Below are 20,698 nucleotides of genomic sequence, written 5' to 3'. Positions count from 1 at the left end.
TCGATTTAGCCCAGAAAAAGTCTACAGTCTTAATAAGCCCTTGTGAAGCCCTTATTTACTTTCTGAATAAACATGGCTTACCGGATCCCATAGGGAAAATGACAGCTTCCAGCATTACATCGTCTTGTTAGAATGTGTCATACCTCAAGCAGCAAAAGTACTAAGCGTTCAATTTCCATACCTTCAAATTTAATGATTTGAGATCCTGATGGAAAAACCGACCTTGAGACAATAGGTCCGACATCCGAACCAGATCAGCATACCAAAACCTGTGTGGCCATGCTGGAGCCACCAGCAACACAAACGATTGTTCCATGATGATTTTGGAGATCACTCTTGGAAGAAGAACTAGAGGCGGGAAAATATAAGCAGGATGATAAAACCAAGGAAGAGTCAGCGCATCCACTGCTTGCGCCTGAACATCCCTGGACCTGGACAGGTATCTGGGAAGTTTCTTGTTTAGATGAGAGGTCATGAGATTAATCTCTGGAAGACCCCACATCTGAACAATCTGAGAAAATACATCTGGATGGAGAGACAACTCCCCTGGATGTAAAGTCTGACGGCTGAGATAATCCGCCTCCCAATTGGCTACACCTGGGATATGCACCGTAGAGATTAGACAGGAGCTGGATTCTGCCCAAGCAAGTATCCGAGATACTTTTTTCATAGCTTGGGAACTGTGAGTCCCACCCTGATGATTGACATGTGCCACTGTTGTGATATTGTCTGTCTGAAAACAAATGAACGGTTCTCTCTTCAACAGAGGCCAAAACTGAAGAGCTCTGAGAATTGCACGGAGTTCTAAAATATTTATTGGTAATCTCGCCTCTTGAGATTTCCAAACCCCTTGTGCTGTCAGGGATCCGCAAACAGCTCCCCAACCTGAAAGACTCGCATCTGTTGTGATCACAGTGCAGGTTGGCCGAACAAAAGAAGCCCCTTGAACTAAACAATGGTGATCTATCCACCACGTCAGAGAGTGTCGAACTTTGGGATTTAAAGATATTAATTGTAATATCTTTGTATAATCCCTGCACCACTGGTTCAGCATACAAAGCTGTAGAGGTCTCATGTGAAAACGAGCAAAGGGGATCACGTCCGATGCTGCAGTCATGAGACCTACAACTTCCATGCACATAGCCACTGAGGGGAATGACTGAGACTGAAGGTGCCGGCAGGCTGCAACCAACTTTAAACATCTTTTGTCTGTTAGAGACAGAGTCATGGACACTGAATCTATCTGGAAGCCAAAAAAGGTGACCCTTGTCTGAGGAATCAAGAAACTCTTTGGTAAATTGATCCTCCAACCATGTTTCCGAAGAAACAACACTAGTTGATTCATTTGAGATTCTGCAGTATGTAAAGACTGAGCTAGTACCAAGATATCGTCCAAATATGGAAAAACTGCAATACCTTGTTCTCTGATTACAGAGAGTAGGGCACCTAGAACCTTTGAAAAGATTCTTGGAGCTGTTGCTAGGCCAAATGGAAGAGCAACAAATCGGTAATGCTTGTCTAGAAAAGAGAATCTCAAGAACTGATAATGTTCTGGATGAATCTGAATATGAAGGTATGGATCCTGCAAGTCTATTGTGGACATACAATGTCCTCGCTGAACAAAAGGCAGAATAGTCCTTATATTCACTATCTTGAAAGTTGGTACTCTTACATAATGATTCAAAATTTTCATATCCAGAACGGGTCTGAATACATTTTCCTTCTTTGGGACAATGAATAGATTTGAATAAAACCCCAAACCTTGTTCCTGAAAAAGGAACTGGCATGATTACTCCTGAAGACTCCAGGTCTGAAACACACTTCAGGAAAGACTGAGCTTTTACTGGATTTGCTGGGATACATTAGAGAAAGAATCTTCTCACAGGATGTCTTACTCTGAATCCTTTTCGATACCCTTGAGAGACAATGCTCTGAATCCATTGATTTTGAACAGAATTTATCCAAATATCCTTGAAAAACCTTAATCTGCCCCCTACCAGCTGAGCTGGAATGAGGGCCGCACCTTCATGCGGACTTAGGGGCTGACTTTGGTTTCTTAAATGGCTTGGATTTATTCCAATTTGAGGAAGGCTTCCAATTGGAAACAGATTCCTTGGGGGAAGGATTGGGTTTTTGTTCCTAATTTTGATGAAAGGAACGAAAACGGTTAGAAGCCTTAGATTTACGCTTTACCCGATAAATTTATTTCTCTTGTGGTGTTTCCAGTCCACGGATTCATCCATTACTTGTGGGATATTCTCCTTCCCAACAGGAAGCTGCAAGAGGATCACCCACAGCAGAGCTGTCTATATAGCTCCTCCCCTAACTGCCACCTCCCAGTCATTCGACCGAAGACAAGCAAGAGAAAGGAGAAACTATAGGGTGCAGTGGTGACTGTAGTTTAAAAATTAAAAAAAACCTGCCTTAAACTGACAGGGCGGGCCATGGACTGGATACACCACAAGAGAAATAAATTTATCACGTAAGCATAACATTTGTTTTCTCTTGTAAGGTGTATCCAGTCCACGGATTCATCCATTACTTGTGGGATACCAATACCAAAGCTATAGGACACGGATGAAGGGAGGGACAAGGCAGGCGCTTAAACGGAAGGCACCACTGCCTGTAAGACCTATCTCCCAAAAATAGCCTCCGAAGAAGCAAAAGTATCAAATTTGTAGAATTTAGAAAAAGTATGAAGCGAAGACCAAGTCGCCGCCTTACAAATCTGTTCAACAGAAGCCTCATTTTTAAAGGCCCATGTGGAAGCCACCGCTCTAGTGGAATGAGCTGTAAATCTTACAGGAGGCTGCTGGCCAGCAGTCTCATAAGCTAAGCGGATTATGCTTCTTAACCAAAAAGAAAGAAGTTGCAGAAGCCTTTTGGCCTTTCCTCTGTCCAGAGTAGACAACAAACAATGCAGATGTTTGAGGAAAATCTTTAGTAGCTTGTAAATAAAACTTTAAAGCACGAACCACATCAAGATTGTGTAATAGACGTTCCTTCTTTGAAGAAGGATTAGGACACAGTGACGGAACAACAATCTCTTGATTGATATTCTTATTGGATACTGAAACTCTTCGAGCCGAAGAGGTAGCTACCAAGAACAGAACTTTCCAAGATAAAAGCTTGATATCTATGGAATGCAGAGGTTCAAACGGAACCCCTTGAAGAACTTTAAGAACTAAATTTAAACTCCATGGCGGAGCAACAGGTTTAAACACAGGCTTGATTCTAACTAAAGCCTGACAAAACGCCTGAACGTCTGGAACATCCGCCAGACGCTTGTGCAAAAGAATAGACAGAGCAGAAATCTGTCCCTTTAAGGAACTAGCTGACAATTCCTTCTCCAATCCTTCTTGGAGAAAAGACAATATCCTGGGAATCCCGACTTTACTCCATGAGTAACCCTTGGATTCACACCAATGAAGATATTTACACCATATCTTATAATAGATTTTCCTGGTGACAGGCTTTCGAGCCTGAATTAAGGTATCAATGACCGACTCAGAAAAACCACGTTTTGACAAAATCAAGCGTTCAATCTCCAAGCAGTCAGACGCAGAGAAATTAGATTTGGATGTTTGAAGGGACCTTGAAGTAGAAGGTCCTGCCTCAGCGGCAGAGTCCAAGGTGGAAAGGATGACATGTCCACCAGATCTGCGTACCAAGTCCTGCGTGGCCACGCAGGAGCTATCAAAATCACCGAAGCTCTCTCCTGCTCGATCTTGGCAATCAGACGAGGAAGCAGAGGAAACGGTGGAAACACATAAGCCAGGTTGAAAGACCAAGGCGCTGCTAGAGCATCTATCAGCGCTGCCTTGGGATCCCTGGACCTGAACCCGTAACAAGGAAGCTTGGCGTTCTGACGAGATGCCATGAGATCAAGTTCTGGTTTGCCCCAAAGTTGAATCAACTATGCAAACACCTCCGGATGGAGTTCCCCGGATGAAAAGTCTGTCCACTTAGAAAATCCGCCTTCCAGTTCTCTACTCCTGGGATATGGATAGCTGATAGATGTCAAGAGTGAACCTCTGCCCATAGAATTTTTTTTGAAACCTCCAACATTGCTAGGGAACTCCTTGTTCCCCCTTGATGGTTGATGTAAGCTACAGTCGTGATGTTGTCCGACTGAAATCTGATGAACCTGACCGCAGCTAGCTGAGGCCAAGCCTGAAGAGCATTGAATATCGCTCTTAGTTCCAGAATGTTTATCGGAAGGAGTGTCTCCTCCTGAGTCCACAAGCCCTGAGCCTTCAGGGAGTTCCAGACTGTACCCCAGCCCAGAAGGCTGGCATCTGTCGTTACTATTGTCCAATCATACCCTTGGACAGATGGACCCGAGATAACCACCAGAGAAGAGAATCCCTGGTCTCTTGATTCAGATTTAGTAGAGGGGACAAATCTGTGTAATCTCCATTCCACTGACTGAGCATGCAGAGTTGCAGCGGTCTGAGATGTAGGCGGGCAAACGGCACTATGTCCATTGCCGCTACCATTAAGCCGATTACTTCCATACACTGAGCCACTGAAGGGCGAGAAGTAGAATAAAGAACACGGTAGGAATTTAGAAGTTTTGACAACCTGGCCTCTGTCAGGTAAATCTTCATTTCTACAGAATCTATCAGAGTTCCTAGGAAGGAAACTCTTGTGAGAGGGGATGGAGAACTTTTTTTTCCGTTCACTTTCCACCCATGTGACCTCAGAAATGCCAGATCAATGTCCGTGTGAGACCTGGCAACTTGAAAAGTCGACGCCTGTATCAGAATGTCGTCTGAGTAAGGGGCTACTGCTATAGCCCGCGGCCTTAGGACCGCTAGAAGGGACCCTAGAACCTTTGTAAAGATTCTTGGTGCCGTGGCCAACCCGAAGGGAAGAGCCACAAACTGGTAGTGCCTATATTGACCCTCCTGGATAATAGGAAGGATGGTTCGAATAGTCTCCATCTTGAAGGATGGGACTCTGAGAAATTTGTTTGTTTAAGATCTTGAGATCTAAGATTGGTCTGAATGTTCCCTCTTTCTTGGGAACAACAGATTTGAATAAAAGCTCTGTCCCTGTTCCTCCTGTGGAACTGGGTGGATCACTCCCATAACTAGGAGGTCTTGAACACAATGTAAGAATGCTTCTCTCTTTATCTGGTTTGCAGATAAAAGTGAGAGATGAAATCTCCCTTTTGGGGGAGAGGTTTTGAATTCCAGAAGATAACCCTTGGACACAATTTCCAATGCCCAGGGGTCCTGGACATCTCTTGCCCAAGCCTGGGCGAAGAGAGAGAGTCTGCCCCCTACTAGATCCGTTTCCGGATCTGGGGCTGCTTCTTCATGCTGTCTTAGAGGCAGCAGCAGGCTTCTTGGCCTGTTTCCCCTTGTTCCAAGCCTGGTTAGGTCTCCAGACCGGCTTAGACTGGGCAAAAGTTCCCTCTTGTTTTGTGTTAGAGGATGTTGAAGCTGCGCCACTCTTGAAGTTTCGAAAGGGCCGAAAACTAGACAGTTTGGTCCTTAATTTGTTGGACCTGTCTTGAGGAAGGGCGTGACCTTTTCCTCCAGTGATGTCAGAAATGATCTCCTTCAGTCCAGGCCCGAATAGGATCTGTCCTTTGAAGGGAATGTTGAGAAGTTTAGACTTTGAAGTCACGTCAGCTGACCAGGATTTAAGCCATAGCGTGCTACGCGCCTGAATAGCCAAACCTGAATTTTTAGCCGTTAGCTTGGTTAAATGAACAACGGCGTCAGAAACAAATGAATTGGCTAGCTTAAGGGCCCTAAGCTTGTCAATAATATCTTCCAACGGGGTTTCAACCTGTAGAGCCTCCTCTAGGGACTCAAACCAGAAAGCCGCGGCAGCAGTGACTGGGGCAATGCATCCAAGAGGCTGGAGAATAAAACCTTGTTGAATAAAAATTTTCTTAAGGTAACCCTCTAATTTTTTATCCATTGGATCTAGAAAAGCAGAATTGTCCTCGACAGGGATAGTGGTACGCTTAGCTAGAGTAGAAACTGCTCCCTCCACCTTAGGGACCGTCTGCCATAAGTCCGGCGTCTATAAGAAACATCTTTTTAAAAACAGGAGGGGGAGAGAATGGTACACCTGGTCTATCCCATTCCTTAGTAATAATTTCAGAAAACCTTTTAGGGATTGGAAAAACATCAGTGTAAGTAGGTACTGCATAGTATTTATCCAATCTACATAATTTCTCTGGGACTACAATAGTGTCACAGTCGTCCAGAGTTGCTAAAACCTCCCTGAGCAATACGCGGAGGTGTTCAAGTTTAAATTTAAATGTAGACATATCAGAATCAGATTGAAGTATCTTCCCTGAATCAGAAAAATCACCCACAGATTGAAGCTCCCCTGCTTCAGCTTCATTATATTGTGAGGGTGTATCAGAGATAGCTACTAAAGCGTCAGAGAGCTCTGTATTTATTCTAGTCCCAGAGCTGTCTCTCTTTCCTTGCAATCCTGGCAGTTTAGATAATACCTCTGTAAGGGTATGATTCATAACTGCCGCCATGTCTTGCAAGGTATACGCAATGGGCGCGCTAGATGTACTTGGCGTCCCCTGAGCGGGATTTATAGGATCTGACACGTGGGGAGAGTTAGACGGCATAACTTCCTCCTTGTCAATTTCTTTGGGTGATACATTTTTTAAAGCTAGAATATGGTCTTTGTAATCTATAGTAAAATCAGTGCATTTGGTACACATTCTAAGAGGGGGTTCCACAATGGCTTCTAAACATAATGAACAATGAGTTTCCTCTATGTCAGACATGTTTAAACAGACTAGTAATGAGACCAGCAAGCTTGGAAAACACTTTAATAACTGAACAAGCAAAAAATAAAAACGGTACTGTGCCTTTAAGAGAAAAAAACAATCACAGAAACTGCTAAAACAGTGAAAAAAGCAGTAAATCTTACAAAATTTTTACAGTGTGTATAATAGGCTGAAAGAGCATTGCACCCACTTGCAAATGGATGATTAACCCCTTAGTTTCAAAACCGGATCAAAAAAACGATATAAACGTTTTTAAACAGTCACAACAAACTGCCATAGCTCTACTGTGGCCCTACCTGCCCATACGATGACTTTGGAAGGCACAAAAACCCCTTAGAGAGGTCCTATATGTTCAGGGATCTCCTTCAGGGAAGCTGGATGTCTCAAGCTGCAAAAACTAATGGAAAATAGGCCCCTCCCAACCTGTACTCACAGTGAGAGGGCCTTAAAAAACTATCCCTAGGCAAAATCTAGTCAGCCATATGGAAAAACTGGGCCCCAAAATAAAGTTTTATCACCAATATGAAATAAACGTTTATACACCTCAAGCAAACGTTATATCTATTCAGTAATGGGAATAAATAATAAAAATATTACCCTTTACAGCAAGCATGATACCAGTCGTTATTAAATCACTGTAATCAGGCTTACCTTAAATAAATCAGGCACTGTCCGTATTTTCTAGCTTATCATTTCTCTAGAAAAATGTAAAACTGCACATACCTTAGAGCAGGAGACCCTGCACGCTATTCCCCCAGCTGAAGTTACCCATCTCTTCAGTTATGTGTGAGAACAGCAATGGATCTTAGTTACAACCTGCTAAGATCATCAAAGACCACAGGCAGACTCATCTTCAACTTTATGCCTGAGGCTAAAATAGTACAACTCCGGTACCATTTGAAAATAACAAACTTTTGATTGAAGATAAATTACATTAATGCACCACATCTCTCTAGCTGCTTCCCTTGTCGAGATCTGCAAGAGAATGACTGGGAGGTGGCAGTTAGGGGAGGAGCTATATAGACAGCTCTGCTGTGGGTGATCCTCTTGCAGCTTCCTGTTGGGAAGGAGAACATCCCACAAGTAATGGATGAATACGTGGACTGGATACACCTTACAAGAGAAACTCCCTTTCTCACCAGTAACAGTTGAAATAATAGAGTCCAACTGAGAACAAAATAAATTATTACCTTGGAAAGAAAGAGATAGTAATCTAGATTTAGATGTCATATCAGCATTCCAAGATTTAAGCCACAAAGCTCTTCTAGCTAAAATAGCTAAAGACATGGATCTAACATCAATTTTGATAATATCAAAAAACAGAATTTATGTTTACCTGATAAATTTCTTTCTCCAACGGTGTGTCCGGTCCACGGCGTCATCCTTACTTGTGGGAATATTCTCTTCCCCAACAGGAAATGGCAAAGAGAGCACAGCAAAAGCTGCCCATATAGCCCCCCCTCTGGGTCCGCCCCCCAGTCATTCGACCGACGGTTAGGAGAAAAAGGAGAAACTATAGGGTGCCGTGGTGACTGTAGTGTATAAATAAAGAAATTCATCAAACTTGATTAAAAACCAGGGCGGGCCGTGGACCGGACACACCGTTGGATAAAGAAATTTATCAGGTAAACATAAATTCTGTTTTCTCCAACATTGGTGTGTCCGGTCCACGGCGTCATCCTTACTTGTGGGAACCAATACCGTGTCCTAAAGCTTTGGATGAAGGGAGGGAGCAAATCAGGTTACCTAAACGGAAGGCACCACGGCTTGCAAAACCTTTCTCCCAAAAATAGCCTCCGAAGAAGCATAAGTATCGAATTTGTAAAATTTGGCAAAAGTATGCAGAGAAGACCAAGTTGCTGCCTTACAGATCTGATCAACAGAAGCCTCGTTCTTGAAAGCCCAAGTGGAAGCCACAACTCTAGTAGAATGTGCTGTAATTCGTTCAGGAGGCTGCCGTCCAGCAGTCTCATAAGCCAATCGGATGATGCTTTTCAGCCAAAAAGAAAGAGAGGTAGCAGTAGCTTTCTGCCCTCTCCTCTTACCAGAATACACAACAAACAAAGATGAAGTCTGTCTGAAATCCTTTGTTGCTTCTAAATAGAACTTTAACGCACGGACCACATCTAGATTGTGTAACAAGCGTTCTTTCTTTGAAACTGGATTCGGACACAGAGAAGGAACAACAATTTCCTGGTTGATATTCCTGTTGGAAACGACCTTTGGAAGAAAACCAGGCTTGGTACGTAAAACTACCTTATCTGTATGGAATACCAGATAGGGAGAAGTACATTGCAAAGCAGATAATTCAGAAACTCTTCTAGCAGAAGAAATAGCAACCAAAAACAGAACTTTCCAAGATAGTAACTTAATATCTATGGAATGCATGGGTTCAAACAGAACCCCCTGAAGAACTGAAAGAACTAAATTTAGACTCCAAGGAGGAGTTATGGGTCTGTAAACAGGCTTGATTCTAACTAATGCCTGTACAAACACTTGTACATCTGGCACTGCTGCCAGACGTTTGTGTAGCAAAACAGACAGAGCAGATATCTGACCTTTTAAAGAACTAGCTGACAAACCTTCATCCAGACCCTCTTGGAGAAAGGAAAGTATCCTAGGGATTTTAATTCTACTCCAAGGGAACCCCTTGGATTCGCACCAACAGATATATTTTTGCCATATCTTATGGTAAATCTTCCTAGTTACAGGTTTTCTGGCTTGAACCAGAGTATCTATGACTGAATCTGAAAACCCACGCTTAGATAGAATCAAGCGTTCAATTTCCAAGCAGTCAGTTGGAGAGAGACTAGATTTGGATGTTCGAACGGACCTTGTACCAGAAGATCCTGTCTCAAAGGTAGCTTCCATGGTGGAGCCGATGACATATTCACCAGGTCTGCATACCAAGTCCTGCGTGGCCACACAGGGGCTATTAGGATCACCGAGGCCTGCTCCTGTTTGATCCTGGCTACAAGCCTGGGAAGGAGAGGAAACGGTGGGAACACATAAGCTAGGTTGAACGACCAAGGCGCCACTAATGCGTCCACCAGTGTCGCCTTGGGGTCCCTGGATCTGGATCCGTATCGAGGAACCTTGGCGTTCTGGCGAGACGCCATCAGGTCCATATCTGGAATGCCCCATAGTTGGATTAACTGGGCAAAAACCTCCGGGTGGAGTTCCCACTCCCCCGGATGAAAAGTCTGGAGACTCAGATAATCCGCCTCCCAGTTGTCCACACCTGGGATGTGAATTGCAGATAGGTGGCAGGAGTGATCCTCCGCCCATTTGATGATCTTGGATACCTCTCTCATCGCTAAGGAACTCCTTGTTCCCCCCTGATGATTGATGTACGCTACAGTCGTCATGTTGTCCGACTGAAACCTTATGAATTTGGCCTTTGCTAGGAGAGGCCACGCCAGGAGCGCATTGAATATCGCTCTTAGTTCTAAAATGTTTATCGGGAGAAGAGACTCTTCTCGAGACCATAGACCTTGAGCTTTCAGAGATTCCCAGACCGCACCCCAGCCTAAGAGACTGGCGTCGGTCGTGACAATGACACATTCTGGTCTGCGGAAACTCATTCCCTGAGACAGGTGATTGTGAGACAACCACCAGCGGAGAGAATCCCTGGTTACCTGGTCTACTTGAATCTGGGGAGACAAGTCTGCATAGTCCCCATTCCACTGATTGAGCATGCACAGTTGTAATGGTCTTAGATGAATTTGAGCAAAAGGAACTATGTCCATTGCTGCAACCATCAATCCTACTACTTCCATGCACTGAGCTATGGAAGGCTGAGGAATAGAGTGAAGAACTTGACAAGCGTTTAGAAGCTTTAACTTTCTGACCTCTGTCAGAGAGATCTTAATTTCTAAAGAATCTATGATTGTTCCCAAAAAGGGAACTCTTGTTGACGGGGACAGGGAACTCTTTTCTATGTTCACCTTCCACCCGTGAGACCTGAGAAATGCTAGAACGATGTCTGTATGAGCCTTTGCTTTGGAAAGAGACGACGCTTGGATTAGGATGTCGTCTAGATAAGGTGCTACAGCAATGCCCCTTGGTCTTAGAACCGCTAGAAGGGACCCTAGCACCTTCGTGAAAATTCTGGGAGCAGTGGCTAAACCGAATGGAAGAGCCAAGAACTGGTAATGTTTGTCCAAAAAGGCGAACCTCAGGAACTGATGATGATCTTTGTGGATAGGAATATGCAGGTATGCATCCTTTAAGTCCACGGTAGTCATATATTGACCTTCCTGGATTGTTGGTAAGATTGTCCGAATGGTTTCCATTTTGAATGATGGAACTCTGAGGAATTTGTTTAGGATTTTTAGATCCAGAATTGGCCTGAAAGTTACCTCTTTTTTGGGAACTACGAACAGATTCGAGTAAAAACCCCAACCTTGTTCCACTGTTGGAACTGGGTTTATCACTCCCATTTTTAAAAGGTCTCCTACGCAATGTAAGAATGCCTGTCTCTTTATCTGGTCTGAAGAAAAGCGAGACATGTGGAACCTTCCCCTTGGAGGGAGTTCCTTGAACTCTAGAAGATACCCCTAAGAGACTATTTCTTGCGCACAGGGATCCGGAACGTCTCTTGCCTGAGCGAAGAGAGAAAGTCTGCCCCCCACGAGATCCGGTCCCGGATCGGGGGCTACCCCTTCATGCTGTCTTGGTAGCAGCAGCAGGCTTCTTGGCCTGTTTACCCTTATTCCAGCCCTGCTATGGTTTCCATGCTGGTTTAGGCTGGGAGGAGTTGCCTTCTTGTCTGGAGGCCGCAGAGTTAGGATTTGTTCTTAGCCTTGAAAGGGCATGTCCCTTTCCACCGGTAATGTCCGAAATAATCTCTTTCAATTCTGGCCCGAAAAGGGTCTTACCCTTGAAAGGAATATTAAGCAATTTATTCTTGGACGACACGTCCGCCGACCAGGATTTTAGCCAGAGCGCTCTGCACGCCACTATTGCGAAACCTGAATTTTTCGCCGCTAATTTAGCCAATGGGAAAGCGGCATCCAAAATAAAGGAATTAGCCAATTTTAGTGCATGAATTCTGTCCATGACTTCATCATATGGAGTTCTCTTTTTGGAGCAATATTTCTAGGTCCTCGAACCAAAAATACGCTGCCGAGGTGACAGGAATAATGCACGAGATTGGTTGAAGAAGGAAACCTTGTTGAACAAATATCTTCTTTAACAATCCTTCCAATTTTTTATCCATAGGATCTTTAAAAGCGCAACTGTCCTCAACAGGAATAGCTGTGCGCTTAGCTAATGTTGACACTGCCCCCTCCCCCTTAGGAACCGTTTGCCATGCGTCCTTTCTGGGGTCAACCATGGGGAACATTTTCTTGAATATAGGAGGCGGAACAAAAGGTATACCTGGCTTTTCCCACTCCTTAGTCACTATGTCCGCCACCCGCTTGGGTATCGGAAAGGCATCAGCGTGCACTGGGACCTCTAAGAATTTGTCCATCTTGCACAATTTCTCTGGAATTACCAAAGAATCACAGTCATCAAGAGTAGTTAGGACCTCCTTAAGCAGGACGCGGAGATGTTCTAACTTAAACTTAAATAGTACGACATCAGTGTCTGCCTGCTGAGAAACTTTTCCTGAATCAGAAATTTCCCCCTCAGACAGACCCTCCCTCGCTATCAAGTCGGATTGATGTGAGGGTACAACTGATAAATTGTCCTCAGCGCCAGCCTGCTCATCTACTGTATTTAAAACTGAGCTATCACGCTTTCTGGGATAGGATGGCAGTTTGGATAAGAGATTTGCTATAGAATTATCCATTACTGCTGTTAATTGTTGCATAGTAACAAGCATTGGCGCGCTAGATGTACTAGCCTGCGCCGGCAAAACTGGTGTTGACACAGAAGGAGAGGATGTAGAACTATCCTCACTACCTTCATTAGAAGAATCATCTTGGGCAATCTTATTCAATGTGTCAGGACTGTCCGTATTTTGTTTGGACGCTATGACACAATTTGCACATACATTAACAGGGGGAACTACCTTGGCTTTCATACACACAGAACATAGGTTATCTGAAGGTATAGACATGTTAGACAGACTTTGGCAGGCTAATAATGCAATAAAAGCGTTTTTAAAGAAAAGCGTTACTGTCCCTTTAAATAATAAACAGACACACTTTATTTCTGATATGTTGGAAAACAATGAAGGCAATGTCCGATTTGTACAAAATTTTTACCCCAGAGTCCTAATGCCTTGAAAGTATAGCACACCAAGTTTCAAGACTTTAACCCTTAAAATGAGCAAACCGGAGCTATTTGTTTAATTTAACCACTTTAATACACTACAATCACAGCCACAGCCTTGCTGCGGCTCTTTACCTTCCCTGAGAGTTATTCAGCACTGAAATAAACCTTCCTGAGTCCGTTCTTTGAAGCCACAAGACCCCTCACATGAAGCTGCATGCACTGCCATGGAAGTAAAATGCGCAATTGAGGGGCGAAAACGGGGCCTCCTTCCTCTGCATACCAGAGTGAAGGGGCCTTTCTGAGAGAAATAGTAGTCTAACTAAATGCCAGGCGAATAAAAACGTTCCCAAAGTGCTTTTACATACTCAAAAACACTGCCAAACATGAAATAAATCAATCGATTTAGCCCACAATAGTGTCAACCAGTATGGAGCCCAATAATAAGCCTTAATCTGTTATAAGTCTAAGAAAATGGCTTACTTACCCCTTAAGGGAGAATTGACAGTCTTCTAGCATTAACATGTCTTGTTAGAAATATGACTGATCATACCTGTAGCAGATAAGCCTGCAAACTGTTCCCCCCAACTGAAGTTCTCTGGTTTCAACAGTCCTGCGTGGGAACAGCAACCGATTTTAGTTACTACTGCTAAAATCATACTCCTCTTTTAACAGAAATCTTCTTCATATTCTGTTGTAGAGTAAATAGTACAAACCGGCACTATTTTAAAATAACAAACTCTTGATAGAAGAAATAAAAAACTACAACTAACACCACATACTCTTTACCATCCCCGTGGAGATGCTACTTGTTCAGAGCGGCAAAAAGAATGACTGGGGGGCGGAGCCAGAGGGGGGGCTATATGGGCAGCTTTTGCTGTGCTCTCTTTGCCATTTCCTGTTGGGGAAGAGAATATTCCCACAAGGATGACGCTGTGGACCGGACACACGAATGTTGGAGAAATGGCATCACAAATAAAATGATTAGCATGTTATAGTAAACGAACAATGCTATATATGTCAGAATCCAATTCATGTTGCGCTAAATTCTCCAACCAGAAAGTTGTTGCAGCCGCATCATCAGCCAAAGAAATTGCAGGTCTGAGAAGATGACCTGAATATAAATAGGCTTTCCTTAGATAAGATTCAAGCTTCCTATCTAAAGGATCCTTAAAGGAAGTACTATCTTCCATAGGAATAGTGGTACGTTTAGCAAGAGGAGAAATAGCCCCATCAACTTTGGGGATTTTTTCCCAAAACTCTATAGAATTTGCTGGTAAAGGATACCATTTTTTAAACCTTGAAGAAGGAATAAAAGAAGTACCTGGCTTATTCCATTCCTTAGAAATCATAATCAGAAATAGCCTCAGGAATAGGAAAAACCCCTGGAGAAACCACAGGAGGTTTAAAAAAAAAGCATTTAAACGTTTATTAGACTGAACATCAAGAGGACTGGTTACCTCAATATCCAAAGTAATTAACACTTCTTTTAATAAAGAACGCATATACAGGGAGCCCTCAGTTTACGCCGGGGTTAGGTTCCAGAAGGAATGGTTGTAAATCGAAACCGTTGTAAATTGAAACCCAGTTTATAATGTAAGTCAATGGGAAGTGAGGGAGATAGGTTCCAGGCCCCTCTCAAAATTGTCATAGGTAACACCTAATACATTATTTTTAAAGCTTTGAAATGAAGACTTTAAATGCTAAACAGCATTATAAACCTAATAGTTTAATTATATATTCTGTGTTGTGTAATTATTTTAAGTTAAATGAACAAAAACATTTACTAAACAGCATTATAAACATAATAAAATAATCACACAACACAGACTTCACTTGCATTTTTCTGCAAACAGTTCTTTCTATGCATTCCAATCTGGACTGATTTATAGACAGGAAGATCTTGCTCCTTTGAAATCTGCTCGATAGCTGAGGTCTGGTTGAACTGATTAATTTCAGCTTGCTTGGCTTTGCTGCAACACAAGCGGACAACTCCACCTACTGGCTATTTTAATAAATGCACTGCTTCTCAATGATTTTCAATAGCAGTCACATGACTGGAAAAAAAAGGTTGCTATTCTGAAACGGTGTAAATTAAACCGTTGTATAACGAGGGCCACCTGTACTCTATTTTAAATAAATAAGTAGATTTGTCAGTGTCAATGTCTGAGGAAGGATCTTCTGTATCAGATAGATCCTCATCAGAGGAAGATAAATTATTATGTTGGTCATTTGAAATTTCCTCAACTGAATGAGAAGTTACAAAAGACCTTTTACGTTTATTAGAAGGTGGAAATGCAGACAAAGCCTTCTGGATAGAATCAGAAACAAAATCTTTAAAATTCATAGGTATATCATGTACATTAGATGTTGAAGGAACTGCACTTGGCAATGTACTATTACTGATGGACACACTATCTGCATGTAAAAGTTTATCATGACAACTATTACAAATGACATTCGGAGAAATAATTTACACAATCTTACAACAAATGCACTTAGCTTTGGTAGAACCGATGTCAGGCAGCAAAGTTCCAGCAGATACTTCTGAGGCAGGATCAGATTGAGACATCTTGCAAAATGTAAAAGAAAAAACAACATATAAAGCAAAATTATCAATTTCCTTATATGACAATTTCAGGAATGGGAAAAAATGCAAATAGCATAGCCCTCTGATAGAGAAAAAATCAAGAGGCAAATATCAATGGGGTACTAAAATATTGAAAAAAGTTTGGTGCCAAGTATGACGCACAATGTAACTGAAAACTTTTTTGGCGCCAATAATAACCGGAAATGACACTTGCGTCACTAATGACGCAACCGTGTGTAAGGCCTCGGCGTCAACTATGCAATTTGCAAGAAAGTACTCAATTGAAAAAAAGACTAAACCCCAGGTAAGATTTTTTTTTCTTAGAAATGTTATTTTCCCAAAATATGAAACTGACAGTCTGCAGAAGGAAATACATGAACCTGACTCATGGCAAATATAAGTACAATACATATATTTAGAACTTTATTTAAATGGATAAAGTGCCAAACCATACTTACCAAAAGACACCCATCCACATATAGCTGATAGCCAAACCAGTACTGAAACAGTTATCAGTAGAGGTAATAGTAAATTGAGAGTATATCGTCGATCTAAAAAGGGAGGTAGGAGATGAATCTTTACGACCAATAACAGAGAACCTATGAAATAGACCCCCGTTAGGGATATCATCGTATTCAATAAGTGATACTCCCTTCATGTCCCTCTGACATTCGCTGTACTCTGAAAGGAATCGGGCTTCAACAATGCTGAGAAGTGCATATCAACGTAGAAATCTTAGCACAAACTTACTTCACCACCTCCATAGGAGGAACTGAATTGTGGGTGTGGTGAGGCGTGTATTTATAGGCATTTTGAGGTTTGGGAAACTTTGCCCCTCCTGGTAGGATTGTATATCCCATACGTCACTAGCTCATGGACTCTTGCCAATTACATGAAAGAAATACTGTTAGCAAAAATGTTATGAAATAGATGTATACATTTGTAACTGATAATAAAGACAACTCTCATAGCTTTGTTGATGGAGAGGGAGCAAGAAAACAATACAAACACTATAAGTGTTCCTACTTATTTTACTTACATTACTAACTTCTATATCCTGATTCAGGAGGGGACCAGATAACAGGGCAGCCATACTGGAGGACAAATTGCAAGCAGAAGTTGGTGGATTCTAGACCGCAAGAAAAAGACGAATAATAGGTTTTAATTTAAACACAGACCATTTTATCCAAGACAAGTATACTACCATATCAAAATGTGGCCAAATTCATTATTTTTTCCACCAGACTTTGCTTTGTAGGCTCAAGAAGATGCATGTCATTAGAGCACTATGGCAGCAATGCTTGACAATGTTAAACAATGTTTTACACTATAGAGCAGCAGAACATGGTTGCAAGAACTATTAGAAACATTGCTGTCACAATGTTTTTTTTAACAAAATATACCAAAAGAACTATCCCTTTAAATGCTGGTTTTCTAAAACAAGACAGGAATGCACAAATGATGCAGAGTAAAATTTGTTTTCACCATATGCAAAAATGTTAAAATACATGAAAAGGGTGCAAAATAATGAAACTATATTGCAGTTTCATTATGCATAAATAAGCATTTAATCTACAAATATCTCAAGGCATTCAATTTTAAACACCTTTCCACATCTAGTCAGTTTTGCTTCATTCTCTTGGTATCCTTTATTGAAGGTACAAAAATGCACTACTGGGAGCTAGAACACATCAATAAGCCAATATTAAGTTATATATGTGTAGCCACCATTCAGCAGTTAGCCACCAGCTCCTGAGCCTACCCTAGATATGCTTTTCAACAAAGGTTCCCAAAAAAAACAAAGCAAATTAGATAATAGAAGTTAATTGGAAAATGGTTTAAAATGGCATGCTCTGAATCTTGAAAGAAAAAAAAATTGTTGAGTTTCATGTCCCTTTAAGTTAGATTTGTTTTATCTTTCTCATTCCCCTCAAACTCCACCACTACCTCATACACTTTGCAGCACTCAAACTGAACCTCTTTGTAACTAGCTAACTTGTATCCTATCTGGAGGCTTCAATTGATAAATAAAATGTGAAATCGGGTGTTTCATATAAATGTTGATCAATATTTCCCACAAAAAAAAAATCAAATGTGGTCCCTCCGTAAATGGAAACATTGTTTTAATGTTTATACATAATTACAAATAAGATAGAAAATAAAAAAACACAAAGAATTAGTAAGGAACTTTACATTACAAAAAAAAAAAAAGCATGTTCTATTCTAAAGATTATATTTGGAGTTGTTAATGTAAGGTAACCAACAAGCTCAAAATCCCCTGTGGTAAATATTATTCTGTAAAATTGAGCATAGGCCTAATACTTTTTCTCACCTCCTCTTCGTCAACAGAAAACATCTCAGCAAAGCCATCTGTAACTCTGTCTTTGATTCCATTAGCATCATCCACACATGTTGGGACTGTACTTATAGGTGACCCCAAGGTATTTATTTCTTCTATGGTACAGTCACCCTGCTAAGGAAACACACAGATTATATTTTTCGGTTTAAAACCAATGTTATACATTTTTTAACCAAAGAGGGCTGCAAACCTTCTAAAGATGCTAGATGTGGATCTGTTTAGATTTTCTAAGGAGTAGCTGGCAAACAGACTGCTAGATTACGAGTTTTGCGTTATGAGTAAAAAAGCAGCGTTAAGGCTTTTTTACTACCGCTGCTATTACGAGTCTTGTAGGTACAGCTGTCTCGCACACTTTTTTGGCCGTACCACAAATTAACTTACGCAATTTGCGTATAGTCTATTTTCAATGGGACTTCCATAGCACCGATGTTACAAGCTTTTTATTAAGCCAAAAAGTGAGCGGTACAGCCTATCCCGCAAGATTCGTAACAAATTCTAAAGTCAGTAGTTATGAGTTTTACACTACAAAGTTGTAGCATAAAACTCATAACTAAAGTGCTAAAAAGTACACTAACACCCATAAACTACCTATTAACCCCTAAACCGAGACCCTCCCTCCTCGCAAACACTAAAATAAAATTATTAACCCCTAATCTGCTGCTCTGGACATCACCGCCACTATAACATATTAACCCCTAAACCGCCGCACTCCCGCCTCGCAAACACTAGTTAAATATTATTAACCCCTAATCTGCTGTCCCTAACATCGCCACCACCTACCTACATTTATTAACCCCTAATCTGCCGCCACTATACTATATTTATTAACCCCTAAACCTAAGTCTAACCCTAACACCCCCTAACTTAAATATAATTAAAATAAATCTAAATAAAACCTACAATTAATAACTAAATAATTCCTATTTAAAACTAAATACTTACCTATAAAATAAACCCAAAGCTAGATACATTTTAACTAATAGTTACATTGCAGCTAGCTTAGGGTTTATTTTTATTTTACAGTTAAGTTTATATTTATTTTAACTAGGTAGAATAGTTACTAAATAGTTATTAACTATTTAATAACTACCTAGCTAAAATAAATACAAAATGTACCTGTAAAATAAAAACAGAATTTATGTTTACCTGATAAATTACTTTCTCCAACGGTGTGTCCGGTCCACGGCGTCATCCTTACTTGTGGGATATTCTCTTCCCCAACAGGAAATGGCAAAGAGCCCAGCAAAGCTGGTCACATGATCCCTCCTAGGCTCCGCCTACCCCAGTCATTCGACCGACGTTAAGGAGGAATATTTGCATAGGAGAAACCATATGGTACCGTGGTGACTGTAGTTAAAGAAAATAAATTATCAGACCTGATTAAAAAAACCAGGGCGGGCCGTGGACCGGACACACCGTTGGAGAAAGTAATTTATCAGGTAAACATAAATTCTGTTTTCTCCAACATAGGTGTGTCCGGTCCACGGCGTCATCCTTACTTGTGGGAACCAATACCAAAGCTTTAGGACACGGATGAAGGGAGGGAGCAAATCAGGTCACCTAAATGGAAGGCACCACGGCTTGCAAAACCTTTCTCCCAAAAATAGCCTCAGAAGAAGCAAAAGTATCAAACTTGTAAAATTTGGTAAAAGTGTGCAGTGAAGACCAAGTCGCTGCCCTACATATCTGATCAACAGAAGCCTCGTTCTTGAAGGCCCATGTGGAAGCCACAGCCCTAGTGGAATGAGCTGTGATTCTTTCGGGAGGCTGCCGTCCGGCAGTCTCGTAAGCCAATCTGATGATGCTTTTAATCCAAAAAGAGAGAGAGGTAGAAGTTGCTTTTTGCCCTCTCCTTTTACCGGAATAAACAACAAACAAGGAAGATGTTTGTCTAAAATCCTTTGTAGCATCTAAATAGAATTTTAGAGCGCGAACAACATCCAAATTGTGCAACAAACGTTCCTTCTTTGAAACTGGTTTCGGACACAGAGAAGGTACGATAATCTCCTGGTTAATGTTTTTATTAGAAACAACTTTTGGAAGAAAACCAGGTTTAGTACGTAAAACCACCTTATCTGCATGGAACACCAGATAAGGAGGAGAACACTGCAGAGCAGATAATTCTGAAACTCTTCTAGCAGAAGAAATTGCAACTAAAAACAAAACTTTCCAAGATAATATCTTAATATCAACGGAATGCAAGGGTTCAAACGGAACCCCCTGAAGAACTGAAAGAACTAAATTGAGACTCCAAGGAGGAGTCAAAGGTTTGTAAACAGGCTTAATTCTAACCAGAGCCTGAACAAAGGCTTGAACATCTGGCACAGCGGCCAGCTTTTTGTGAAGTAACACAGACAAGGCAGAAATCTGTCCCTTCAGGGAACTTGCAGATAGTCCTTTGTCCAATCCTTCTTGAAGGAAGGATAGAATCCTAGGAATCTTAACCTTGTCCCAAGGGAATCCTTTAGATTCACACCAACAGATATATTTTTTCCAAATTTTGTGGTAAATCTTTCTAGTTACAGGCTTTCTGGCCTGAACAAGAGTATCGATAACAGAATCTGAGAACCCTCGCTTCGATAAGATCAAGCGTTCAATCTCCAAGCAGTCAGCTGGAGTGAAACCAGATTCGGATGTTCGAACGGACCCTGAACAAGAAGGTCTCGTCTCAAAGGTAGCTTCCAAGGTGGAGCCGATGACATATTCACCAGATCTGCATACCAAGTCCTGCGTGGCCACGCAGGAGCTATCA

At 41.6% G+C, this 20,698-nt stretch overlaps 1 protein-coding gene across 1 annotated transcript in view; it reads right to left on the bottom strand.

Moving 5' to 3' along the window:
* Nucleotides 1-20,698, bottom strand: part of LOC128664426 (M-phase inducer phosphatase 1-B-like) — a 510,343-nt gene that overhangs the window by 251,347 nt on the left and 238,298 nt on the right. Inside the window, exons 4-5 of the mRNA XM_053719257.1 lie at nucleotides 17,920-18,057; nucleotides 16,627-16,716 (exon numbers count right to left, since the gene is read on the bottom strand). Coding sequence (XP_053575232.1) covers nucleotides 16,627-16,716; nucleotides 17,920-18,057 — 228 coding nt within the window. The remainder of the gene's footprint in view (nucleotides 1-16,626; nucleotides 16,717-17,919; nucleotides 18,058-20,698) is intronic.

The sequence above is a fragment of the Bombina bombina genome, chromosome 6 (assembly GCF_027579735.1).
Source record: "Bombina bombina isolate aBomBom1 chromosome 6, aBomBom1.pri, whole genome shotgun sequence".
Lineage (NCBI taxonomy): Eukaryota > Metazoa > Chordata > Amphibia > Anura > Bombinatoridae > Bombina > Bombina bombina.
Note: the sequence above shows the minus strand (reverse complement) of the source record. Positions and strands in the feature narration are given on the sequence as shown.